Source organism: Pezoporus wallicus, unplaced genomic scaffold, assembly GCF_028554395.1.
Source record: "Pezoporus wallicus isolate ANWC-B61680 ecotype Strahan unplaced genomic scaffold, APGP_CSIRO_Pwel_v1 contig_8512, whole genome shotgun sequence".
In the NCBI taxonomy this organism is placed as follows: domain Eukaryota; kingdom Metazoa; phylum Chordata; class Aves; order Psittaciformes; family Psittacidae; genus Pezoporus; species Pezoporus wallicus.
The window spans coordinates 1452525-1479968 of NW_026635168.1; the positions used below are offsets into that span (position 1 = coordinate 1452525).

At 43.8% G+C, this 27444-nt stretch overlaps 1 protein-coding gene across 7 annotated transcripts; it reads right to left on the minus strand.

The window, feature by feature from the left end:
- Positions 1-75: 75 nt before the first annotated feature.
- Positions 76-27220, minus strand: ST3GAL5 (ST3 beta-galactoside alpha-2,3-sialyltransferase 5). 7 transcript variants are annotated; one of them, XM_057410113.1, is made up of 7 exons: positions 27092-27220; positions 10333-10454; positions 8599-8707; positions 5814-6157; positions 3440-3626; positions 2475-2633; positions 76-782 (listed from the first exon to the last, which is right to left on the minus strand). In XM_057410113.1, exons 2-7 carry the CDS (start codon positions 10374-10376, stop codon positions 519-521), a joined length of 1107 nt encoding a protein of 368 aa, XP_057266096.1. In that variant the 5' UTR covers positions 10377-10454; positions 27092-27220; the 3' UTR covers positions 76-518. The 7 variants fall into 7 exon arrangements, with proteins under 7 accessions (XP_057266096.1, XP_057266080.1, XP_057266075.1 ...); XM_057410097.1 differs by having other exon boundaries at positions 8593-8707; XM_057410092.1 differs by having other exon boundaries at positions 8593-8707; positions 10343-10454; positions 27092-27214.
- Positions 27221-27444: the final 224 nt, after the last annotated feature.

Genomic DNA, 27444 nt, shown 5'->3' on the forward strand with positions numbered 1-27444 from the left:
CCCAAAAAATATTAGTACAAACCCAAATGAATATAAATACTAAAGGAGGAAACACAATGCTCAACCTGCAAGAACTGAGAGACTTGAGAAGCATTCACCTTTCTTTTCATGGCATGCATGAAAAGGAGTCAGACACCAAGAACTGGATCAACAGAGACAGTAGTTCAGTGGAGAAAACCCTCTTGTATGCTGTTAGACGACTCAGGTTTAGCATTGTGCGTACTATATACATCTGAAAACAGAAACCTCTGCTTTTCTTCAGACAACTTAAAACATTACATATTTTAAATGAATCTCTTTCAAATCCAAGTCGTATTTACATGGTTATTCACAAAAAATGTGCAAAGTAAAATCTGGCAGCAAAAGACATTTAAAAGTCCAACAAAATGACATTAAAAAAAAAGCAGAGATTCCACGTCCAGTTTATACACACTTTAAATACCTAAAGACAGTGAAAAGGTTGCTCCAGCTCCACCTCTGGAAGTTTAACACATCCAAACCACGCTGCACTTCAATCACTAGCTGTCTGTGCCACAGAACTCACAATGTATGCCACCAGTGAGGTCTTTGACAACCTTTTCTTTGATCAGTTTCTGCAGGAATTTGGTTTCACTTGTCACATTGTGCATAGTTTGTCCGTTCATGGCAGCCATGCAGAGGTTGTTGTAGTAGTGTAAAGGTGTGCTGGGCTGATCCAGGTCGTAGCCAAATCCTGCTAAGCTCACTTCGTCACATAAATGCGTGGCCAGAACAACTGCTGTGACCCCAATTGTAGGTACATTCTGAAAAGGGGGGAGATAAATGAAGCCTGCTGAATTGAAACATTCACCTTTGCTAGGTTTTGGAAACACTAACGGCTTTGTCTATTCTCTCTACTCACTTAAAACTGAGATCAGTTGAACAATCCAAACTCAAATCACTTACAACTAAAGAATCAAATAATCAAGTAAAACTAAAAACTTCTAGGTCAAATACTAACACAACTTGAGTATTTGCCTTTAACAAGACTTTTGGCTATGAATACTGACATTATTATGCAGGCAACGTGCCCCATTACTGTGTAGTTAAACCACAAGTGAACCCTCGCTCCAAACACTCAGCTCCCAACATGCAGCTAAACTTGACATTTCCTGATGTACTGCAGTCTTGGGCAACAAGCTCTCTAACAGGATTCTTCAGAGTATCCCACTGAGCAGCCTGTGAAGAAGGCAGGTATACTACAATTCAACTAAAAGACAGCTTTATGCATTAGGTCATTTTAATAACTAAATGTGAGAAGATGCTTTACACATTTGTGTGCTAGCAATACCATTAAATGCTTTCCCATAAGAGGTACAAAGATGGTTATTTTCTCACAGTTCAAGAGAACTAGTGACACCCAATTTCTCAAACAAATAATGAAAATAACAAAAATGCAGTGTGTAATTAGACTGGGTGATTCATCACTCCATAGTATGGCTAGAGCAAAGGACAGGGAGGATATACCCACGTGGCCAGCCCAGCAGTTGGAAGGCTGCTTTCCGCTGGCCTGGTTTTCATACTCTCTGCAGCTGGGGACACACCTGTCCATAGCTAATTAATGGCTTGATTTAGCACGGCTGCTCTTAACACATTTAGTGTACATCAAATGCTTGTTTTGAATATTTAACACCAGTCACAATAATGGGTGAGTGAACAAACAGTACCGCAATGAATTTATCATAGACTGACAGAATGGTTTGGGTTGGAAAGGACCCTAAAGCTCATCCAGTTCCAAGCCCCTGCCACGGGCAGGGACACCTTCCACTAGAGCAGCTTGCTCCAAGCCCCTGTGTCCAACCTGCCCTTGAACACTGCCAGGGATGGGGCAGCCACAGCTTCTCTGGGCACCCTGTGCCAGCACCTCAGCACCCTCACAGGGAAGAGCTTCTGCCTAAGAGCTCATCTCGGTCTCCCCTCTGGCAGGTTAAAGCCATTCCCCTTGTCCTGTCCCTACAGGCCCTTGGCCAAAGCCCCTCTCCAGATTTCTCTTCAGTCCCTTTAGGCACTGGAGCTGCTCTAAGGTCTCCCCTTCAGGAGCCTTCTCTTCTCCAGGCTGAACCAGCCCAGGTCTCTCAGCCTGGCTCCAGAGCAGAGCTGCTTCAGCCCTTACATCTCCACGGCCCTTCTCTGAGCTCACTCCCACAACTCCACATCCTTCTTGTGTTGGGGACCCCAGAGCTGGACACAGTATTCCACGTGGGGACCCATGAGCACCATGACATTTGATGTCAGCATGCACAGGCATAATGCCTCACCTAAAAAGGTGAGCTGAAATCCTACTTCAATTTCACACAAGAAAACACAACAGTCCTTTGAGAGCACATTAATTTCCTATTACTCGAAATCAGCTCTGAAACTCCCCAGAAAAAACATACTGAAGGAAGAGCCCCAAATGTCTATCAGTTCCTCGTTTTACTTTCTATGTTTCCCTCACCTAAAAGGAAGCTTCTTACCTTATCCCAACCCCAGAATTTGGATCGAGGTTCAGGGAACTGTAGAATGTCTAAAGCTGTCTCTTTGATGATGACTGGATTCAGAATCCGAAACTGCTTTGATGCAAAAGGAATTTTCTCAGCAACCTCCTTCCAAAAGAAGAGTCTCACCCACAGAGGCTGAGAGAAAGAAAACACAGTTCAGCAAAGGGAAACTGAGACTGCAGAGTGTCTGGCAGACACAGCACACAAGTGCTAGAATTCATCAGGGATTCAGTTTCTAGCTGAGGTGGTTCAGAAACACCAGTGTACCTCAACTAATAGGTGTTAAACTTCACAAGCTGGCTTCTCTCTCAATCATAGAGCGCTTTTTCAATCTGTAGCCAGAAAAACCTAGCTACTGGTTTTCACCTGGCAGAAATGATCTTCCCACAGACTGAAGGAGGTGGAAACCACCCATTTAAATAGTTTCAAAATATGGAACTTCTCTACCAGTTCCTTTGGAATCTCTGCACTTCTTTAAATAGTCAGTGAGAAATAAACAACCTCTTAACTTTGGAACCACAGAGAAATGTGAACTAAGAACTGTGATGCTTCAATCACACATTAATGTATGTGTGCATGTATGCCTATTGTAGCAGCAGACTTAGATGGACTGGAATCCAAAAATTTCCTTTCTATTTCAGGCTCTGAAGACTTGTTCAAGTCACTTAAACCAGATGTGAAATGAAACCAACTTTAGTAAGCACTAGACAGGCCTTGTAGCTTGGTGCAAACCACCAACAGCTGCACAAAAGTGTTACTGTCAGCATGGGGCTTCAACATGAATGCTGGTACTACCAGTAACTAGGAGACAGAGCTAAAACCATCACAGTTACACAAAAGATCCTCAGTACACTAAATCAGGAGGTAAGAGATCAGTCAGCTTCTTCACCATTAGAAAATAAACTAAATTCATACAAACATAACAGTGCCAGGTTACATACCAAGGTTTCGTTTTTAACCATTGCCTGAAGCCAGTTGAAATCAACACTTTTAAACAGAACAGCCACAAACAAGCTAGCAGGAGGGTACTCGTGTTCAGAGAGAGGGGCTCCTTCTGGGTAAGTCATCCGGATAGTAGTTTTGTTACCAACGTGATCTGTGTATCCTTGAACTGGTGCGTCATTTAACCTAACAACAAAACCACCAGAACAGAGAGAAACTGTATTTAATAAGCATAGGTTACAATCTCATGGGAACATTAGACACTGAAGCAAAGAACTTTTATCTGGCCCACATAAGAGTGGAGTAGAGTGTTTCCTCAGTATCTCAGTGTTCCTTATCTCGCTCATCCATCCCTGATCTTTGGGAGGATGCCAATCCTATGAATAGATCATCTGGCACAAGTGGAAAACTTCAAGAAGAAAAGCTTGGATAGGAAAGTAAGCAGTGCAAAGTTTAATATCCATTGCCTTGTGCCAACTCAGAGGGGCTTAAAAAGAAGAAGGGAAAGAAAACACACAGGAAGCTGCCTGTGTTATATTTTTTTACATATATGCACACATGAGTATTACATAAAGACATTTAAATTACCAATGCAGTGTAATGCATCCTGTGGATTACATCATTCCAGCTAACCTAAAATGTCACATGCAGCACACTGCTGACAAGAACAGCATCATCCAGCTCCATGTGCAGTTCTACAGAACAGCAGAAGTCCCACAAACTTTTCTGTATCAGCAGAAAAGTCGCCTTCATGCTGCCAGCTCTAACTTCAGAGAGCAGCTAATGCAAGTTCCCTGCCCCTCCATATGCTGACAGGTTTGTCTGCCTTTGTGTCAGTGCTTTTGACTCACTGTATAGAGCACTCCCCTAAACACAGCAATTAATAGAATCACAGAACAGGTTGGGTTGGAAAGGACCTTAAGATTACCTAGTTTGAACTTCCCTGCCATGGGCAGGGACACCTCACACTAAACCATGTCACCCAAGGCTCTGTCCAACCTGGCCTTGAACACTGCCAGGGATGGAGCATTCACAACCTCCCTGAGCAACCCATTCCAGTGCCTCACCACTCTCACAGTAAACAACTTCCTCCTTATATCCAATCTAAACTTCCGCTGTTTAAGTTTGAACCCATCACCCCCTGTCCTATCGCTACAGTCCCTGATGAAGAGCCCCTCTGCAGCATCCTTTTAGGCCCCCTTCAGATACTGGGAGCTGCTCCAAGGTCTCCACGCAGCCTTCTCTTCTCCAGGCTGAACTTTCTCAGCCTGTCTTCATATGAGAGGTGCTCCAGCCCCGATCATGCTCATGGCCTCCTTAGTTTACAAAGCAACCTGGGGAAATGCTGGTGTTAAGTTTATCTGTGACTTCACACAATTCAAAATAGAGAGAAAGTTCAAACAGCAGCATTCAGAAGGCACAAATACAGAGCATGTGTTCCTTTCATTCACATGTTAGAGAATATGGGTAATCACAGAAAGCACACACTGATGTTGTAAACATAAGGAAAGATAAGCATGCTGTACAGTGTGTAAGCAAACTGGATGCTGAAGCACCAATTATTTTTTTACTGTGTTTGAAAAAGCTGTTATAAAACCCTTCAAATAGGCATTCCAACTTACCAAGAGGAAAAGACAGAGGCGAGTCCTAAAGCCTGCCTCTGAAAGCTTGAACATATGGATGGATAATGCCAGGTTTGTCTACCTTTCTATAATTTCACTGGTTTCTATCTCATTTCTGCCCATGGATGTTTTGCATGTGAAGTCTACAGGCTGAGAAAGTTGGGGCTGTTCAGCCTGGAGAAGAGAAGGCTGCATGGAGACCTCAAAGCAGCTTCCAGTATCTGAAGGAGGCTACAAGGATGCTGGAGAGGGACTCTTCATCAGGGACTGTAGTGATAGGACAAAGGGTGATGGGTTCAAACTGAGACAGAGGAAGTTCAGGTTAGATATAAGGAAGAAGTTCTTTACTGCGAGGGTGGTGACACACTAGCACAGGTTGCCCAAAGAAGTTGTGAATGCTCCATCCTGGGTAGTGCTCGAGGCCAGTTTGAACAGGGCTTTGGTGATATGGTCCAGTGTGAGGCATCCCTGCCCATGGCAAGGGGTTGGAACTGGATGATCTTCAGGTCTTTTCCAACCCAAACTGTTCTAGGATTCTGTAATCACACTGAATTCCTGTCTTGTGACCAGGACAATTTATTTTGCTAATAAAATTCCAACTTCCATCAAATCACAAGTAAATTTCTCAACAGCACTTTCAGAAAGTCTTATAAGCTGCATAAATGTTGATAAATACTTCCCCCCTTAAAACCCAAAGTCTGCTCATAAAATAAAGTTGAAGTAGTTGGAATTTTAAATGGAAAATACATACCTTATAACAATATCAAACTGATTCAATAAGTGACCCAGCTCTGATCCACGAAGAATTCCACCACTGCCAACAACCACACAACGCTTACAGTGCTTTGACTTCAAATCTTCTGGTAAATCATGCTCAGGTAAGAGTTCAAGGAGATTTTTAAGCTTATCAAAGAACTTGTGGAATCCAAAAGGAGGTTCATATTTAAATAAAGCTTCATCTTCATTTATATTTTTCTTTACAAAAGGAGATACATCCATGCTGTATTTCTCTGCAAATAACTTCCCCATTTCTTTCTTTACATACGAAGGTCGACATTCCTCCTGCAACGCAGCTCTGGCATATTGCTGTGCTCTCTAGAACAAAACAGACATGGTTTCAGGCAGGAAAGCCAGCTTCAGGAACATACAAAGTCCTCTTAATGCAATCTACCAACAGTTTAGCAAACAGACGGGGTTTCTAAAGAAAGCTTAAAGGAGGAGATAAGACATTTTAAAGCACTCACTCAAATGTAGATGCTAACCAGTGCAGGGTGAAAACCTGCAAAGGGAAGTCCCTCCATCCAATCACTTAAATCTGGAAAGGAGGTTTTCTAAAGAATAAATTAGGTTAGTAAGAGTGATAGGTAGAAAGAAGCCATTTGAGAACATCTGTACTGTTACTCACAAAATCAGATGTACCCCTACCCATCTAACTCAGCAAGGCAGCAAGCAGAATTCCACTCCATTGCTCAACTGCATGACCCAAGTTCTGCCTGTGGAAGGATTTTACCAGAGACACATCCACTGGGTAAAAGCTCTGCAGTGCCAGGCTGGACTTGCTTACTAACCAAAATGAAGAAACACTTCTTCCATAAATACTGCTAGAGTAGTATTGCTGTAATGACTAAAACCCAACTTTGAAAGGAATGCGAGGCGGGGGGTGTTTCACATCTTCACTATGACAATAGCAAGGCGCTTGCAGCAAGTGCCCAGAGAAGCTCTGGCTGCCCCATCCCTGGCAGTGTTCAAGGCCAGGTTGGACAGGGCTTGGAGCAACCTGCTCTAGTGGAAGGTGACTCTGCCTGCAGCAGGGGGTTGGAACTGGATGAGCTTTAAGCTGCCTTCCTGCCCAAACCATCCTGTGATTCCATGATTCTTTCAAGGACTAGCCACCAAAACAAGACTACAGTTCCACACTGCATAAAAAGATTAAGCTGTCAAATGAAACTACACATTTTACCATACCAACGTAACTACTCATGTATGGTTTTTAGAAATCTGTAGTGGCAAGCCAGTATCTGCTGTAAGAAAGAAGGCAAACAGCAAAGGTATTATCTTTATCAGTTAAAATAAAGTCTTTTCGTATGCTCTCTTCCCCCAATCAACTCTGATCTTTTCTCCCCTAAAATTAAAAGAAAACATGAGCAAACACAGGACTCCAACTCAAGATTCAAATCTAGTACTAACTCAGTTGTCCATCTGTGCTGTTGAGGAAAGGGAAGTGTGTACATAGGTGTACCAGAAGGGAAGCTGTGCTTCTTTTTTAACCAAGATTCTTCTACAGAACTGCCTCTGTCACCCTTATAAAGGTCTCTGCAAGTCTGGCCATGAACACCACACTTCTTCCTGGGCAAAGCATGACTGAGAAACTTTGTGCTGTACACTTCGCAAGTAACACTCAGTGCATCTTTGGAAGAGCCTCATTTTTAAGGCTAACAGTTGTGCCTCCAATCAGCAAAAAGTAATGCCAGTCACTTGACAACTGCCAAGTTGTAATCAGCTTTGTAATCAGCTACTACCTAACTAGATAAAGAGCAATGGTATTTCCTCCTGCACGCAACACAAACACAATGAATCATGAGACAGCAATAAAGACAGCCCATGCAGTCTTTAGGTTTGCTTGGCTTAAGGTGTTTGTTGTTTGGAAGCAAGAATATATTACTGTGAAAAGAAATCTGTCAAGGGAGAAGGGGAGGCTAAGATGCTCAGAAGGAGAAAAACATGCATTGAAGAAGGTGATGAGACCATCTTAAATCAGGGCTTTTGCTCCAAGTTGTGCCTTGGCATTGAGACATTCGATGACAAAACTGTAACAACTCTAAGCCAAGGTAAGCGCTGTCATAAAGAGCAAACAGGCTAAGCAGTAAAGGCAAGGAACTGTCATCAACAAATAAGGGAAAGTTTTATTGGTGTCTGTTACACCAGCTTAAAAGCCATACCCAAAACTGTAGCTGAAGTAGCTGCTACCTTAAATAAGTCAATGAACTTAGAGCCAAACCCTCCAGCACATTTGCCCCACATTCCAAAGACATCTTAGCAACTACAAGGCAAAGCAGGCTGGGGAACTGTCTGAAGTAAAATATACCTTTGGTTTCATGTGTTGGCTTTGGGACTTGAACTTTTCATCTGCATCCATTTTCTAATCTATACTGACACAAAAGTATGGTAACATGTTTCGTTTCAAATTCTTAACAGTCACAGTTATTTCCTTTTACCCCTAAAAATCCAGTTTCTCAATGCACTTCTGCTGTCACTCCACAAGACTAAAACCCAGAAGTTCTATGGCACGAAATGAATTTTCAAGGCCAGGTTGGACAGAGTCTTGGGTGACATGGTCTACTGTGAGGCATCCCTGTTCATGGCACAGGGTTGGAACTGGATGATCTTGACATCCTTTCCAACCTAAACCATTCTACGATTCTGTTTCCCCCTCACAGGATGACTTCAGCATTCTAACTCTCTCTTATAGAGCCTGTTAACTCCTTTATTGTCAATTTTTAAGTAAAAATAAAAGCAAAAAAAATACCAACCCTTACACGCTCGAGGTCCACATATGGCATTTTTGTTCTGTCACATTCTTCAGGGCCAAAATGTAACTTGAGGATATAAAGGAAACACCCTCCAACCACAAACAGTGCAAGAAGTCTAAAAACAAACAGGAAGGGGCAGGGGTAGGAGAGAAAAGAAACATATAATCTTGTTTTCCAGCAACTCATCAAGTGTTAAATCATCTTTTTTTACACAAATTTAAGACAGTTGAACATGCATTTTGATTCAAACCAAGATAAACTATTGCTCTATTCACTGCAAGTCTTTATCAACTCTTCAGAGCCATCTGCAGGAAAGTACAAAGATACAGAGATGCTTTGATAAGGAAAACATTACAATGTTGTCACTCTGAATTATGCAGTTCTATGCCTGCATCATACACTCTAAATGCATCTCTGATGGGTCAAACAGCTCCTAAAAAGCAACCAAAAGGACCTTCTGGGTACCTTCTTTAAAGGGCAACTCTATTTTGAAATACATACTTTCATATAAGTCAAAAAAAGGATGAGACTTCCAAATTCTTCAAGATTCAGGTAAATGGGCATCACTCACAAATAAAATGGCCAAAACGCAGAATTTACATACTCGGGTTTAAATTGAGAAGGCCAATTTTATTATTTACACCCCAAAAAAAACATGCAGAAGGAAGAAAAAAACCAAGCACAACCAACTGGAAAATTGAGTAATATAGACCACGTTTTTGATCTACTCATTCCTAAAGAATCTCACTGTTGATCTCCAAATATTCCCCTGGCTCATTTCATGTCTAAACCAAGCTGCAAGAATTGCATCATTATTCGCTTAGAGTCGTGGTTGTTACGCTAATATGAAGTTTGAGCTTTATAATTGATTTCCTTTTCCCATGGCTTCCTAAGGACTGGACGTTTGTTGCACATACAACCTACTGAGTGCTCAGTGCTTCTTGAATACAGGCTTCCAAGATTATTTGTGCTTATAAAAGCTTGTAGCACATGGACTAATAGATGCAAACCTGGGACTCAGTTTGTCTGTGATGCAAATAAGGTGACCAACAAAGCAGCACTGTTCTCACATCCGATTTAACCAGGTCAGATTTAGCACTGACAGGAGGGCTAAACCTTCATTACAGGTCGGGCTGCAAAGATCAGCTGACTGGCAGAAAACAGGGGCTCACAGCAGATGAATAAGGCTGGGTTTCATCCACAGAAGTTCATCAAGTATCTCTAAATTCAGCTGGGGCTGCACCACTCAGGTGCTCAAAACACCAGTGGATGTAGCAGTTCGGCTTTGAGAGGTTTTGCAGCTCTAAGACCTAAAAATTCACATGGCATAGAGGCATCATGGTAGTGAACTTCTCTGGTTTAAAACATGGTTCTGGATGTGTATTAGCACACACTCAACTCTAATTTGATGTCAAACTATAAACAATGGAGTGAGATTGCACTGATAGGTCAAGGGGGAATGGCTTTAAACTGCCAGAGGGGAGACTAAGATCTCAGGCAGAAGCTCTTCCCTGTGAGGGTGCTGAGGCGCTGGCACAGGGTGCCCAGAGAAGCTGTGGCTGCCCCATCCCTGGCAGTGTTCAACGCCTGACTGGACAGGGCCCCAGGGAAGGCTGTGTACCTAACTCCCCACTCAGTTCATGTGGCAACCTCATCCCTTGATTTTTACATCCTTTTTGTAACTGCCCAGACAAAGAGGGGAGGAACCGACCTCCATGTTGCTGCTACAATGACACTTACTTGCGAGTACCTTTTAAAAACCAGCTTGGTCTTCTCATCTTCATGTGCAGCCACCTTACACCATTGCACAGGAGGTGAGCAATCACTTTTTAGCTTCACAGAGTTATTGTCACTCAGCATTGCTGTGAAAAGAAATCACTTTTGATGAACTGGAAAAGCAAGTTGATAGGATATCCAATGACTGTTAACTTCCTGCTTCCCACAGAAGATTCTTAGTTATGGTGTCATTGCTCCTGACCTCCTTGTGATCAAGAACATACTCATTTCAGATGTACTACCAGGATGTGACTCTAAAAATAAATACATACTGCCAGGTATAGTTCTTTGCATTCTTCATAAGCCTTAAGTCTAATAGTTGCAATTCCATCAGTTACTGTCAAACACTTGTTGGATCTTGGTCAAGCACCATTTAGTTTGAGCACTTACTAGACTCCAGACAAGGGATCTATACAGCATACTCTGGGTATTTAGGATCTCCGAGTCAAAGCATCCAAGTACTATGGTTCCCTGCAGGCCTCAAGCATGCTCCCAGCATGCAGAACCTGCACAAATCATCCCATCCTCAAAAGCAGAGCCCATATTTCAAATTAGCTCCCCAATTTCATCGAATCATAGAGTGATTTGGGTTGGAAAGGACCTTAAGATCATCCAGTTCCAACCCCCTGCCATGGGCAGAGACGCCTCACACTAGACCATGTCACCCAAGGCTCTGTCCAACCTGGCCTTGAACACAGGCCAAGATGGAGCATTTACCACTTCTTCGGGCAACTTGTGCCAGTGCCTCACCACCCTCACGGTAAAGAACTTCTTCCTTATATCTAACCTGAACTTCCCTTGTTTCAGTTTAAACCCACCACCCCTTGTCCTGTCGCTACAGTCCCTGATGAAGAGTCCCTCTCAAGCATCCTTGTAGACCCCCTTCAGATACTGGAGGGCTGCTATGAGGTCTAAAGGTTTCACCAAGGTTAAGTAAACCCATCTCATCATCGGTCTGAATGTACTGCTGACCCCTTTAGCAGCCCCCAAAAACATGGTCAGCAACTTCAACAGCAAGCATCAAAGAGGGTGTGCAGGAAGTTCTGCCTGACACACAGCAGAGGCTGCCAGCAGAAGGACAGATCCTGTGCAGGGCAGCAGCTCCCTTCCCACAGACACTGTGAATGTGGGAGTGCACAGGACTCCCTCCCAGATGGGCTGCTTAACTGTTTGTGAGCTCCAATGAGTTTTTATCAGCATGCTTCAGTGCTGATTTTGGAAAGGAAAACGCAGGCTGGCATATCAACTTCTCACAGGCTGCTGCCATTAACTAAAGATGAGGGCAAAGAAGGAAACACCATGCAAAGGGTACCTACGAGCTGCTGATTTTGCTGAGGAGAAGGGATCCAGGCAAGGGTTTTTCCCTGCCTTACCGACCCCCTAAAGCAACACCCCCTTTGATCAGCAGGCCAGGAAGGGTGAAGCCTGATCCTCTGCAGTGGAGGATTTCAGCCCTACTCCTTCCCTTTCATCTCAGGGCTTAACCTTCTCCACTTTCCACTGCAAGTATGTTCACACTTTTCTGTTCTCTCGCCAAGAGCTCTGTCACAAGAGCTCTTAAAAGAAGTAGGGCTAAGGGGAGGCTTTTATCTAGCGACGATCTTCTACATTCTCTTTGCTGCTCCAACTCCCTTTTATTTTATATGGCAACATGACCCATTTGAACTAGCCTGTATTAAACACCAGCATGAAGGAGATGATGAGACAGGTATCCCTTCCAAATCATATCCAGCCCACTGAAATTCCAGGGGTATCTAATTCAAACACCACCTCAAAGTCAGTCTCTTCTTGCAGTCACACATCATTTCTCAGTAACAAATTTAATACAGTAAAAGGTGAAAAGCCACAAACCATTATGAGACAGGGTGGGACAAGGAGAGACAAAGATCAACACCATCTTAAATCCTTTGAAGAGCAGAAAACAGGTACAGGATGCTTTGCAAAGTCACCTGCAAGTGATCATACCCCACAAAACAAAGCAGAGCAAAAGAAAAGATAAAAGCCTAATGGTTTTTGCCAGCAGCAAACTTTACCACTTAACTCAAACACAGGTTACCTGGTTATTATGATAGTACTAAGAACTTCAAATTACCCACCTAGCTGTATTTATTACTTGCACAGGCTCCCTGAGCTGTCACAACCTATTTGTAGGCCTTTGTCACAAAACAGCAAGCCCTTAAACATCTTCCAGCAGATCTGAAAGCACTGTACAACCAAGGTCAGTATCATTACACTGGTCTTGGAACAGGGTATACCGAAACCCAAGATCCCTCAGAATGCTAGCAGTTAAGCTGGATAGCAGCTGGATACCAGCTTAACTGGAGCAAATCCAGCCCCAGTTTTCCCCACAACCTGTCAGGACCCAAGCAGCAGGTCACAGGGAACCTATCAAGCTTTACAAATTCATAATTTTCCTCAGAGCAACGCCTCATATTTACTGGCTGCATCTATACCACCAAAACAGCACTGAGGAGCAAACCTGGGTTGTTGACAACGTCACAACCCTGATCATCACATTACAAGTTCGCTTTGCTCTCTGTGAAGATCTATAAGAAATCATAGAATGGTTTGGGATGGAAGGGATCTTAAGATCATCTAGGTCCAGCCCCCCTGCTATGGGCAGGGGCACCTTCCACCAGACCAGGTTGCTCCAAGCAAGTCCACACAGCGTAAAGGCCTAGGGCTCATCAACGATATTTGTTGCAAGGAACATACCCTCATGCTAGTTATGGGTCACAGGCTGACCTGCTCTGCCTTGAGATGTCCAGGTCGCAATCACCTTATATTCCAGATAGGATACACATCCTTCCTGACACACTAAGCAGACAAGACAACCAAGCACCCCTCATTACCTGGGACCCAGTACCTTCATACCAATGCACCTTGAAGGGGATGGGTACCCAAAGAGATTATGTTGGCAGCAGGCAAAGGGAGCAGCCCTGGTTCACGGAGCCTGTCAGCACAGCCATACGTGGCACACAAAAGCAGTGATTAGAGGATGGTGCAGAGCTGTGGAGCAGAGCGTGAAGATGGCCTGCAGACTACTGGGCTACTCCAAGACTGCTCCGCATACTACACAGAGTACACACAGCCCAGTCACTGGCTCAGACCAGCACAAACAAGGGGCACTAGGCACTGTCCAGCAGAAGGGAAGGTGATGGATTAGTAATCCACGGCTGAGCACCCCAAATACCTAAGCTACAACGTACAACAAAACGATTCTATGCAGAGTTACACAGATCTCTACATACACAGCTGTGGAGAAGTATAAAATGGAACTTTTTTAAGAAAAAATACTGAGTAAAAAGCAGGAAACAAGCTTTGACCATTTGCACTGGGGAACAATTGCAGGCAATAATTCTCTCTCTGGTGAACAACGACGAGGTAACTTGAGCAGAGTCTGTAAGAACCTAAATCAGAACAGATCCAGCACAACACAGTGGGTCAGCGTCAGTACCAGAGGATCCTGTTACCAGGAAATCATTACAGCAACATACAAAGGGACAGGGTTAGGTAGGGCCATGCTACTGGTGACATCTATGAGGGAACACACACCAGCTTAAGCACACATTTTCCACAAGTTTTACATCCGTAAAGTTTTACGGTTTGAATTACAGGGGTAAGGTTAAAGCATCACTGCCTTTGCTTTGTTCAAAGCAGGTTTTTCTTCCTTTGCACTCACCTACTCCTGGCATCATCCTGCAGCACAAAATGACACAGCCAGACTCCTCTGGTATATAAACTGTCAAAGAGTGCTCTGCAAACAGCACACCCGATTCATTTCTCAGGGTGAGAATGTCCCACTACAGAATTATACGCAGAGAACCTACAAGAGATGCACTTCTCACGAAGCTTTTGAAACAAAGGGAAGGCTGCAAGAGGTCTGAAAGATGGAGAAGGAAGTGAAGAGGTGGAGAGTGGTGAAGACAGAAGGGGATTACCAAGGAATGCGAGATGCAATAAACAAGTGCTATCACAGAGCTTTCCCTGCCTCTGAACAAAATAAATTCCAGTCACCCCAAACGGTTGATTCACCCATCCTGGATATGCAAACAGAAAAAAACAAATGCAGAGAATTTGATTCATCACCTTGTCACATCCTTCCTGTGTCTAACCCTCGGTACTTGGTGTGCTCAGTGGTTTTAATTGTTCACATAATTGAAATAAGGTCAGGTTGCATTTCATTTGCAACAGTTTACTTCTGTTTACTACAGATGGTTCCTTTCTTGATCAAGTCAATAGATAGATCAAGTCAAAATACACCTGTCCAGCACAGCATTTTACTAAAGTTACTCAGTATTTGATCCCACACTCTTTCCTAAATCAATAAGCACCTTTCACTGGCTGGAATGGTGTTAAAGAGTGCTCAAAAGAGCAAGGTCAGCAGCACCCAGCACTTGAACACCTTTTCCACAGTCTTCCTGAGCATCAAACATAACTCTATGAGTTTACAGAGTGTGAAATACAAAGTCACTCCTCTAAATGAGATAACAAGGTTTTATTGAGGGACAAAGTCAATAAAGCAAAAGCAACAGCGCTGGGTGCATGACCGTAGCCAGAGGCGCAAGTGATTAGTATTTGTTACACCAAATGCATATTTCGAGTCAGTATAAATAGTTCCCTTCCTAGGCACTAGGTATTCTAAAGCTCTTTTCAGAGCATATAGCTCACGCGCTTGAGCAGACCAATCTGAGGGTAATTTCCCGTTTTCAATGATATGCATCTTTTCTCTGTTAACTAGTGCATACCCTGACATCCTTTTTCCCTGTAGAAATCTAGACGATCCATCCACCCATATTCTTTCACCCTCCGGGAGAGCCTGTTCCATCAAATCCTCCCAAATCTTGGTCTGGTATTGTATAACTTCTAAACAGTTATGGGTTAAACCTTCTTTTTGCTCCCCAGGTAAGAATGAGCAGGGTTTAGGCTTTTGTCCACCATTAATGTTAAATCATCATTATTAATTAATATCACTTCATACAGCTAAAAGGGTTTGTTCAGTGAGGGTCCAGCAAGCCCTCAGTCCCGTTTGTCAGCATGCCTGTTCCCACTTGTCTGCCTGCCCCAACACTCATTCCACGCTCAAACACAGGAGCTGCGCCAGGTCCCCTCCTTTCCCCCTTGGTTTTCCACAGCTGTTCACACTGCTCTGCAGCGGCTGCAGATGCCTGCCTCTGCAACAGCACTTCTGTTTTAACCCCTTCTTAACTCTGCTGCTTGTTGCCAGTGACAGCAATCTCCTCCTCATCAATATCAGATAGGACAGATACAGAGGGTGCACCTCTGATAAGGCTCTGATACCTGATTTTTCAACCTATCTTCGTGATTACTCTGGGTTTGTTTTGTTTGTTTGATTTTAACTTTAAACATCTTTCCCCAGTATCACAGGCTGAACAACATCTCTCCAGCTTTCTGGTTTTCCCTGTCCTTTTCCAAAGCCAAAATTAAGGGATCTGGCTGAGCTATATTAATTTCGTGCGCAGTCTGTCAAGCCGGGTGGTTTCTTAAAGTGAAAAAGATGTCTGCATACATCACTTCATCCCATTTTCCTTGTCACTTTAAGAACAACATCAATTGTAACAATGTATTACAGTTCAAAAGTTCCATTGAAGGGCCACTTTTCCCCATCTTCCAAAGTCCACCATCAATTACAACATTTGATCAGGGTTTTCTTATTCACACTTCCTCCTGGTGGCACCCCTCTATCTTTCCAATGAGCTAAAATGCAACCTAACAGGCTCTTCCTCCACTCTGCTGTCCTCCCATTGTAATCCTTTAAAGATATATGATACGGCTAGCCCTACAACATTAACATTTTTCCCACAGTAAAAGGTATAATGGAGTGCTGCACCCACAACGTGTGCACCTAAATTCCAAACAGTTCTGTAAATAAACCTCTTGTCTCCCACCAAAAGAGATAATGTATTTTGAACAAGCAGGACACTTAGCTTGGATATACAAATTACAGTGATGACAGATAGGGCAACGGCTAGTTTGAGCCGCGCCAGGGAGCTTGAACACTGCTTTGACAGTTAACCCCTACATTGCTCTACTGGTTCTTCAGTTCTCCCAAATTCCCACAAATTACTTGTACTCATTCACCTGAACGTTCAATCCGGTCCCAATGGGACCGATTTGCCAGGCAATTAACACACCAAAATCCTGATCAGATTTCACAAGCACTTTATCCTTACAGAAAAACACTTGAAGATGAAAAATGGTTCACACAACACTAGGGTGGACAGGACACCAAACCTCAACAATAGGTTCAATTTCAAAGGACATATATGCTTTGTCCGTCTCCGGCCACTCTCCTCGTGGAGAACACGGAACCACGGATCAGGACTCCATACTCGCTCCGTAGCTATGCCCCATCTCACTCACACAAAACACTCATTCACACGAGGGCCCGTCTCCCAGTCACCCACTTCACACAGAATGTCATCGAAGCCAATAACTGGTAACACGTAAATCTCAAGCCATTGTTTACCTGCCAAAGGTTCATAAAGCTGTTAGCACAGTTACCCTTGTACCAAACCAACCCTTGGGGCGAGCACCCACGCTCTTTACCTCACGTAGGATGTCTCTTTACGACTTATAGGTATCCCCTTTACCTGATATTCCCCAGGAGGTAGAGCCCCTGACACCCCTAGTCTTGTCCCTCCTCCTCTTGAATTTATCTTATCCTCCTGTCAGCTAACATAACCCCCAGAAGACTGTCCAGGGGTATTTCAGCCGGCATTTCCTTGCTCCCTTTCTTTCCCAGGACTCAACTTACCTGCCCCTTGTCCTGAACTTTTACCCTGGGGGGGGTCTTTTGGTCTTTCTTCAGTTACTTGTTCACTTCATCTCTTCACAGGCCAATTCCCTCACAGGAGATTGGAACCACAGTTAGAAAGACTCCAAACTTGCTTCACAGATCCCAGCTATCCAGTCCGTGTCTTCGCAGATCCCGGCTACCCGGTCCGTGTCTCATTCACACACCGATCACCCCCATATTCCCGCTTAAGGGAACAGTACTTACAGTCCATTTTCTTGCCTGGGTCTTCATGCACACAGTCACCTGTAATTCACAGTTTCCCTCGGAGCCTTCCCCGTTTTTGCTTTATGAGTCCCCTTCTTTGCCCAGGATATAATCTGCAAGCGCCGATGAGACCAGAAGAAACCGAGCAAACTGCCGAAATCGGGGCAGAGCACACCTTTCGCTCGGATTCCCCTAGGCTCACAGAAGCAAAGCAGGCTTTATCCCGGACGAGCCCCCATTTGTGAAATACAAACTCACTCCTCTAAATGAGATAACAAGGTTTTACTGAGGGACAAACTCAATAAAGCAAAAGTAACAGCGCTGGGAACGTGACCACAGCCAGAGGCACGAGTGATTAGCATTTGTTACAGGTTTATATACTTTCACTATTGCATTAGTCACATATATATATTGATAATTCCCGTGTATAGGTGGGGAATATTATAACTAGCTCCAGGAACTTATGATAATAAGTTTCCTCCTCTTGGCATCTGCACACTGCTCTCCGGTGATTTGTGGGCAGGGGTCTTGAGGATGAAGTAAGCAGTCTTCCTCACAGTGCACTTTTCACCTTTGGCACAGTTGGATGCCCCAATAATCACACAACTAGATGAAACCAGCCATATCTGTAATTGTTCTGATAACCAGCAAAGATTTAAAACAGTGTGACCTTCCTGCAAAATTTATTGTAGGATGGGCAGACAAGGAGTATCCAAAGCAGGCGATGCTTGAGACCCTCTGTCTCTAAACTGATAGTAGAAGGATGGTGTGAAAATAACTCATTCATGTTTAGTGGGGCCACTAAATCCTGTTATCTCATCACAGACTTACAACACAAACATTGTTCTTTAAAGCTAAAGATACTTTAGAAGACTAGTGTGAAACAATTAAGTCATGTTTAGTGGGGCCACTAAATTCCACAGGCTTAACAACACAAACCTTGTTCTCTTTCTACAACCTAAGTTAAGGTAAAAAGTACTTTATGTTTTCCAGGCACTAGCTTTTCTTATATCAAGACACACACACACACCCCTTCTTTATTTTACCTTTACAACTTCTTTTGCTATGTGACTCCATTTTGCCCAAGAGTTCTGCCCATTTTCAACTTGTTGTCTAATCTTGGGTCCTTAGCAAGCTTTGTTTCTATTATTGTGAACTCATACACTTCTATCCACATAGCCACACCTACGATTTGCGAAAACCAATACATTTATGTGTTTATCACACAGAGAGAACCATGGTCATCAAAAAACCAAGCACCAAAGACAAGCCGTGCCACTGTTAAACACCATTACAGCCTTTCAGGAAGAGGCAGTGCTATAGTTGAGGAGCCATGAATGCCAATGCCTCAATTTGCCTACAAAAGATGTCTTAGTAGTAAGGCTGCGTTACAATCAGGTTTTGCATTGACATTGTAGCTACTCATTGTGGTGTAATTAGTGAAGACCCAAGGGACTTAGATTTCCTTTTCATTTACTGAACTTCAGTGATCTGTGTAAAGCTGCTGTGAAAGCCAAATCGTCCATCAGCAGGAATACACTCCAAAGCTTCCTGTGGTATTATTCTTTTCACCATAATTTACTTTTCTCTCATTGTTGTTCGAAATTAGGCAAAATTTCCACACTTGGAGTACTTCAGAAGCAATTACTTTAAGTCTTCAGGATGTCTTTTTATGTGTGAATGCTAAAAACTATAAAGCAGCATGTGTCAAATTGTACACCCACCACCACACACTGAAAAACTGTATTCAGCTACATACAGCACCTGGATTTAAAAAAATAAAAATCACAGAATGGTTTGGGTTACAAGGAACCTTAAAGCTCATTCAGTTCCGACCCCCTGCCATGGGCAGGGACACCTTCCACTAGAGCAGGTTGCTCTGTCCAACCTGGCCTTGAACACTGCCAGGGATAGGGCAGCTACACCTTTTGTGGCTATCAAGACAGCTAAAGTTACCCTTGTCTCCCCTCCCTGTTCTTCCTGAAAAGCCTGTATCTTTCCATTCCAGTGCTCCAGTCATAGGAGACATCCCATCTCTATAACGCAAATAAGATCATAGCCCTTCAAGCATGTGTATGTCTCTAACTCCTCTTGTTTACTCCCCAAGTGATGTGTGTTTGCATAAAGGGACTTAAGTTCTGCCCCCATGCCAACTTACTGGCTGGAGGGGCAGGAATTCCTTTGTGCTGCTTTTCAGGCACTCTCCTGCTGACCCGTGATCCTTCTCCAGGCTCTGGACATCTCCCACTGGCACCAAACTGGTAGGACTGGGACAGACTGAGGCTCCCCTTCCCAAACACAGTTCATCTTTTACCCAAAAGACTAGGATTCTGCCCCTATTGTTAGACTGCTAACAGTGTAACCAAGCATGGAGACAGGACCAAAGCAGCCGGCATTCAAGTGCAGAATGAAGGATATACCTACATCCCTGTCTGGCTAGCCTCTCATTGAGCCCCCAGAACTGTAACCCTGCACAGGGGATGTTTCCACTTACCTTCTTTGCCCAACCAATTCAAGCACATTCCCACCTCTGCAAACAGAGTGTCCAGTTTGCAGCCTCCATGGATCAGCTCTGCATTTTATGTGTGCAAGTACTATTCCAAATTAACTGTCTGTGCAGGCAGGGACCAGAGCCATAGAGGAAGCACCGTAATGAACAGTTACTGTCAATCAGAAGCTTATTTCCTGGATCTACACTGAGTACCTGCATGTGGGCTGCTACTCACCACTTGGTCCTGCCTGAGCCTGCAGAGAAGCTACCCTAGGCAAGCCACTGCTGAAAGCCCCGCAGGAAGAGATACCTTCAGTTCCACAGCTGAGTAACATCTGTCACAACATGATCTTAGATGATACTTGAAGCTCCTAGGAGCTGAAAATACAAATACCACCAGTAGTTGTAGGAACAGCCAACTTTACAAGTCCATCCCAAGGTCTTGCTGCACAATGCAGCCTTTCATGTTCATGTAACAAGATCAAGTAGTTGGAGAAAGCCCACAGCAACTGAAATGTGAAGTCACACCTACATAAAGGAATTACTAATAAAGAACAGGGCTTGAGCAGGCAGTGAAACAGAAGGTAAAACAACAACAAAAACTTCCCAAACCACCTGCTTGTTTCATACCCCCTCCTCTAAATCACATTGTGTTAATTACTTAAGCAGCATACTCCAAAACCAGCAAACAATAAAATGAAAGCTAATTGAGTTTGAGCAACATTTATGTTCAGAAAAGAAAGGCCAAGTTAAAAGGCAGAGAATGCGTTTTCACATGGGATAAACTTGAGCAAGATACTCTTTATTGAGATGCTGTGGACATTTTCAGCAAGGAATTCTGCATGAACTTCCCATTCCGAGCCTCTTCAACAACAAACACAGACATCCCACTGGCATAGTACAAAACTTTATCCAGGAAGTTAAAACATTTAAGAATACTTCAACTGGTTACAAATTGTTTCCTGAGACACATTTGGGGCAAACAGATGGTAAAATACTGACAACTACAACACTAATGCCTCTGACTACATTGGAGAGTTGTGCCCATGAAAAGATCACACATTTCAACCTATCCTCATTACCGATTAAATAGTGAGATATTAATTTTCATGAAGGCTTTCAAGACTGAGACAATATCTGAATAGAATGTTATTTATTTACATTAACAACATGAATAACAGTTCAGTAAAATCTATAGTTAGGATTAATTCTGTTTGCTTCTGCAGTACCAAAACACAGAGAGATGAAACACAAGGGCTGAGACGTAAAACACAAAGAAAAAAATGGTTAAGTAGGTGGCAGTTTTTGTGGGTTTGGGTTTTTTAAACAGATTTAAAGCATTTAAGAGCCATCTGTTAAGCAGAGCCTCTCAGTTAAAGAAATATAAGAATATGAAAAATTTAACTGCTTTATCTTCTGTTCTTTAAGAAAGTTATTAAAAATTCCCAATTCAGAATTCACTATAAAATACTCCCTGTTCCCTCCCACATGTTCAACTCTTTAACTGGCAAAAATCTTGATTCAAGGACATTTTTAAGTAATGTAATTTGCTGTCAATTAATACAACTTCTAATCCCCGATTCTAATATTGAGAAAGAGAAAACAAGAAATTTAAGCCACAAGTAAACGCCTTTCATTCCCTTTCTGCAGGCGAAACTTAAACCAAACACTTCTCCTCTTCCCCTTCTTGTCTCCCTTATTTCCCTTATTTTTGCCACAGGTTCCACAGAGTCTGTCCCAGCTCCTTCACATTTACCTTTATAAATCAACAATGGATCAAGCCCCATCCCAATACTAATCAGGGAGAAAAAATGGTAATACAAAGAATAAAGAAGTTGAAGCTAAGGGCAGTGAGCTGTGCAACCCATTATACATGGAGGACTGTGCAGCTGCAAGTGTTGTACAGTCAAACTGCTCCGTTACAGCTGCAATGGATTAAAGGATTTTCTACCCATCCAAAACACAGAGTATTTCCTAAACACAAAAATCATTTGGAAACAAACTCTTTCATGATTTAAGTAATATGTTATCAAGAAAACAATTAACCTGGAACAACATACAATCATCCTCTAGCAAGAGGCACCCCAGAAACTGCAACACAGCAAAGGAGCAGAAGGAAATCCAAAGTTTTAAGCCAAAGCCTAAACACAGATTTAGCAGACCAGCAATGCTAACTGAAAGCTGCCCAGATGTTGAAATTGGATTTAAAACCTACACAAGCAAAGTAAAAAGTCTTTTATCTGAACAGGCCCATTTGCCAATAGTGACAAAATACTCAGGGGAAAGAGAGTAAAGGAACAGACAAGTTTTCCCAATCAGAAACAGCTCCTTTGGGATATTTCTTTCTCTAACACAATGAACACTGAAGTACCTTCTTTAAGACTCTTGTTCAATGGTACATGACAGAAAACCCTTAGAACCACAAGAAAGAGGAAAAATTCCACAGATATTGAAGATCTGAGGCAAACTTACCAGGGATACGCTGAGGCACAAGAGAACTCTTGTGTTCTAATCTGTAGCAATGTATGAACCATTGGATATTTATCTTCCAATAACTCACTGATCATCATTGTACCACTCCCTAGCAAAAATGTTCTCAAGACAAAGAGACAGCAGCCAGGGAGCAGATGCGTTACTAACAGCTTCTTGCCAGAGGAAAAACAGGAACTGAAGTCAAAAAATTAAGAGACATCTGTCAATTATTTTTTTGATTGCAACCATACAGACCCCACAGTAAAGTCGGTACTTTAACATATTTAGACAGTGGATAAAAACTTGCTTTGAATATTATTTGCTTAGCACCTATTACTACTGAATGAAGAAAAGCATTTGACAGATATGCCCGTTGTGATGAGCAGCAGAGTCAATTGTTTTGGTTAATTTAATAAAGTCAATAGAAAGAATACATCCTTGATGGCAGAAAGAAGTTTGGCCTATAATATGGTCATAAGTACCTACAACAGGATATTGATTACATTAGTGCATAATGTGTCTTGCAAAATGAACTTTCATAGAATCATAGAATGATTTGAATTGGAAAAGATCTCAAGATCATCCAACTCCCTGCCATGAGTGAAAGCCAACCATATCCTGGGCTGCATCCTGTGACTTCTTGCCCCTCTACTCTACTGTGCTCTCCTGAGACCCCCCCCTTGCAGCACTGTGCGCAGTTCTGGCGTCCTCAACACAAGAAGGACACGGAGCTGATGGAACAAGTCCAGAGGAGGCCACAAGGATGATCAGGGGCTGGAGCACCTCCTGTATGAGGACAAGCTGAGAAAGTTGGGGCTGTTCTGCCTGGAGAAGCCTGAATGGAGACCTCATAAGGACTGAAGGGGGCCTATAAGGATGCTGGGGAGGGACTCTTCATCAGGGACTGCAGAGATAGGACAAATCTTTGACTATTAAGGCTTCGTAATCAGGTAATAAAAACTAAAAACCAACAACATCTGTACAATCTGCAATTCGCCTGGTCAAGATCTGTCCCCTCAAAAAATGAGGGCATAATAATGAATCACCACACATGTGGACACTATTGGCAAAAAGTGAAATAAGAGACAAATAGGCATTTCAGAGCAGTTTACAGACACTCTCAAAGGCACCAACACAGGTGAAAATTATTTTGCCTGGAGCCATGAATACCAGCCAGGTATTCATTGGTACCTTACTATTGGTAGTCATCATCATTTTTCTCTCCTTGCCTTATGATGCTCTCCTGGTGTTTTCTTCTTATCATTTAATGGCTCATTCCTACAACCTCTTTGCAACATCAAGCATCAACTGACTCATGAAATCACTAATAACCTTACACTATGGTATGTATTTGCTAAGTCTTCCTTTAGGAAGGCTACACATAGGTAGGCTATAACTTGCTCTTAAGGTCGAGTCATCCAGGCTGAAGACAAAATAATTGGTTCCAGCTCAAATCCAGTCCAGATTATGCTTAGATATGCTTAGCATGTAACACCACCACTTCCTTTCAGCAGCATTCACAGGAAGCTTTCTGGCTATTAATAGTGTCTGCTACAATAACATTATAGGCAGGAACTCTTAGTGAGCTCAATGTTCAGAGCAGGGATCACCCTCTTGATTTCACTTCTCCTATGGCACCCTCTTCTCTAGTCAAGCTTTCTAAGCAGTTCTGTGAAACCTCTTCCAGAAGCTCTAAAGTGAAGAGCAGCAAAAATCCATAATACATTAACACAAGAGGAATCAACACGTTGCGCTTCAACACTTAAGAGGGCAGCAGATGCTTTCTGACAGATGAGAACAGTATCTCATTTTGGAATTTTTCTGACTCCCAAATGAGCCACAGAAAGTCAGCATGTCAGCCAAGCAGGAAGAAAGAGGCAAGTTAAAGCACTGCTGTTAAGAGCAGTGGTATTAAAAAGATATGTTTATTTCTTGCAGAGGAAGCTTTTGAGCCCCCCTCGTGCCCTCTTCCCGCCTTCTGGTTTTAGGGTGTATTTTAGAGGAAATCCCAGTTTCCCCTTTCATTTACCTGTGTGAAAAAGCAGTGGCCTGCCTGCTTGGGCTGTTCAAAACCTGAGGCAGCCACTCTCCTCAGCATCTGCTGAAATCAGCAACACACCGGAAGAATGAATCGCCAGCAGGCAGCTGTTCCTCACAAACCCTTCCTATGCACCTCACAGGCTCCTTTCCCAGCACATCCTCCTCCCCAAGCCTGCAGAGCCTGCATTTGTAGAAGCAGGGATCTGTTCCAGTTCTTTGGGGAAGAGCCGTGCCAGCCAGTAGGGGAGGATGAGAGAAAATGTGTATCAGCACATCACCCACCACAAGCCAGGCAAGTTTATCCAGCATGGGTGGAAGATATTTTTGAACCCCACCAAGAAGTCAAAACAATGAGGTCTTTCACCTTACATGGGAAGTTGGAGGAATAAATCTTCCCTAAAAGAAATGGTCGGAAAAGAAAAGGCATAACATTAATCTTTACTGGGCTAAGGAAACACGCCAGCAGACTTACACAGCCAAGATGTTTCATATTACATCTGAATTATGCAGCAGAATAGCATCAAACAACTGGTAATTACGGAACAATGTTAACAGTAGAGCAGCATTTTTACCACGGTTATCACCTAACACTCAAAGAGATCACACTAGAAATCACACTTGAGCCTACAGAAGCAAAAAAGGAGATGCCAAAAGCCTCCCATGAAGAGAAGGCTTAAAAGGAAATCACAATACAGGACAGAACACTGTTGGAACCAAATTTAATGCTTAATTTCTGAATTCAAGACTTCAGGTTGCAGACAGACCTGGTGGGACAGGTGAAGTGCTGCTCACAAGGAGAACAGAGAACTTGACTCGTTTAGCTTCACAAAACAGGCAGAAAATTTGTCTTTAGATACATGAAACATGTAACACCAAAGCTGAAAGCAAGCAATTCAGACAATGCTAGCACAGAGGAAAACATGGTCATAAATAAATAGGGACTATATGGAGCAAAAAGCTCCTGAGCAGCAAAGAAATAGCCATCCCATAGGAGTAATGGCAAATTGCAATTTACACAAGCTTTAAGGAAGTCTTTAATATTTTACAAATGCTCTTAAGAGAGAGAGTTGTCTTGCAACAGGGGAGACCCTCCATGATCTAGAAGTCCTGAGTCCAAATTACTACTGTGCGGTTCTGAAGTGCAGATGCTTTAATTTGCTGTGTTTGAGCAAGTTTCGTTCAGACTCACTTATAACATGAAAACTACTCCATGGCAAGTTGGAAGTACTGGCTGGGTCTTGCTCAGTAATACAGTCTTCATCAAAACTCAAACCCCACCTCAGTTGTCCGGGCTCTCTTATCTAAATAACCCACCCTCCAAATACACCAGCTCCACAGCATCTTGGCATGTTCCATGTCCATCACCTAACTGATGCGTCCAAAAGAAACAGAATTCAACGCTTTTAGCCCCTTTTGCTCAGTAAAAGGAAGCTTCTGCTATCCCGCTTTGGCTTCCTACATCCTGCCCCTAACTGCCTGTTAATCATTTGGCCAATTCAAACAAACTCTATGGAAGGGAGGATGCTAAATCCCAAGAAATTCCAGGAAAACAGAGGCCAGAACAAGCTCATTTCTCATCACCCCCGAGGAAGTGATGCACTAACTCTGCAGCTGCATTTTGACCTTTAAATGAAATCCCCTGTGTTTGCTACCCCTTGCCTGGCTAGCAAAGGGCTTGCGAGACAGCTCAAGGTTTCCTGCTGAGCGATCCATAAGGGAGACAGGAACCTCACTGCAGCAAAACAGAGTCTGCAGGAAAACCACACAGCACTTCAAAACTGCACCTGTACAGTCCCTCCATAAGCTGCATTTAACAGGCATCCACTTAAGAAGCATAAAGACCATTTATCTCAATAAGTCTTCTTTAGAGAAGTAAGACATATGCATCTTTATTTACCCTTTTTCTCACAATGAGACAAAACCAGCCATTTGCCACAGGAAAGCTGTTTACCTCTGGTAATTTTATGAACATTTCCCATTCATTTCCATAACTAAAGCGAGCTGCAAAACAAACATCTCTCCTTCATCAGCCTTGCATTTTGATCTTATCTACTGAAACAAACAAACAAAGAACCAAACAGCTCAGCACAAAAAAAAAAAAGACTCCTGCTGAAGAAAAGAAGGTTTTGCCAGCAATGGCAGAAGTTGTTTCATAGTCACAACGCTCCCAAGACAAAAATGCTCCCGCAACCTGCAGGCAAGTGTAAACCTATACAGAAGAACATATACAGAAGAACAACCCCAGCTACATTCCTCTCCCTCCCCGGAGAGGCCCGAGCCAGACTCAACCCCATCTCCTCAAGAACCCGCAGCCCGCACCTCACCACCCAGAGACCTCCCAGGCCTGGCGTCCCTTTGCCCTCCCCACGATAGACCTCGTGGGGGACATCCTAAACGCCTCAGTCCCTCATAGCAGCATGGGGGGGGGCTGGCCCAGGTGACCCCCGAGACCTCCGGGAACGCACAAATACCACTGGGACGCCCGGAAAACACCCCCAAACGCTGGCGCCTTCGCGCCTCAGCGGCACCTCAGCCGCTTCTCGGCGGCGACAGAGGCCCCTGAGGCGCCTCAGAAGGCGAAGCCCCCTCGGCGCTACCACGTCCCCCCCACCCTCCGAGCGCAGGCCCCTCGCCGCCGCCGCCGCTCACCACCACACCGAATAACCGCCACCCGCCGCCGGCCCCACCGCCTCTACCTGCGCCGGGCCGGGTGCGGGCGCCTCGGCTGCGCATCGGGGCGGGCAGCGCAGCCCCGCCGCAGGTAACGGCTCCGCAGCACCCGGCGGACGGAGGGGGGGGGGGGAAGGCGGGGGCTCCGCGGCACGTGGCGGAGCGGCTGAGCGCGGGGGGGAGGCGGGGGGGGGGAGAGCGCTGCGGTCCGTGTGGTGCTGCAGCGGTTGGGATCCACGGTCTTTAATGGAGTCATTTCCAGGAATTAACGTTTCCAGGTCTTTATTTCCTCAGGAAATCGTAGCCTTGGGGTTATTTTTCGCCAAGGGGTCGAGCGGGGGGGGATCCGAGCCCTCCGTCACCTCAGCCCCGCAGCCCC

Excerpts from the sequence above, each read along its gene's own strand:
- ST3GAL5 (XM_057410074.1), bottom strand. The coding sequence starts at position 20,218 with ATGTTACTCAGCTGTGGAACTGAAGGTATCTCTTCCTGCGGGGCTTTC. Across the intron at positions 6,158-8,592 it reads TGGACCTCGAGCGTGTAAGG|AGAGCACAGCAATATGCCAG; the intron begins GTTGGTATTTTT and ends GTTTTGTTCTAG. Across the intron at positions 2,634-3,439 it reads TGGTTAAAAACGAAACCTTG|CCTCTGTGGGTGAGACTCTT; the intron begins GTATGTAACCTG and ends TCTTTCTCTCAG.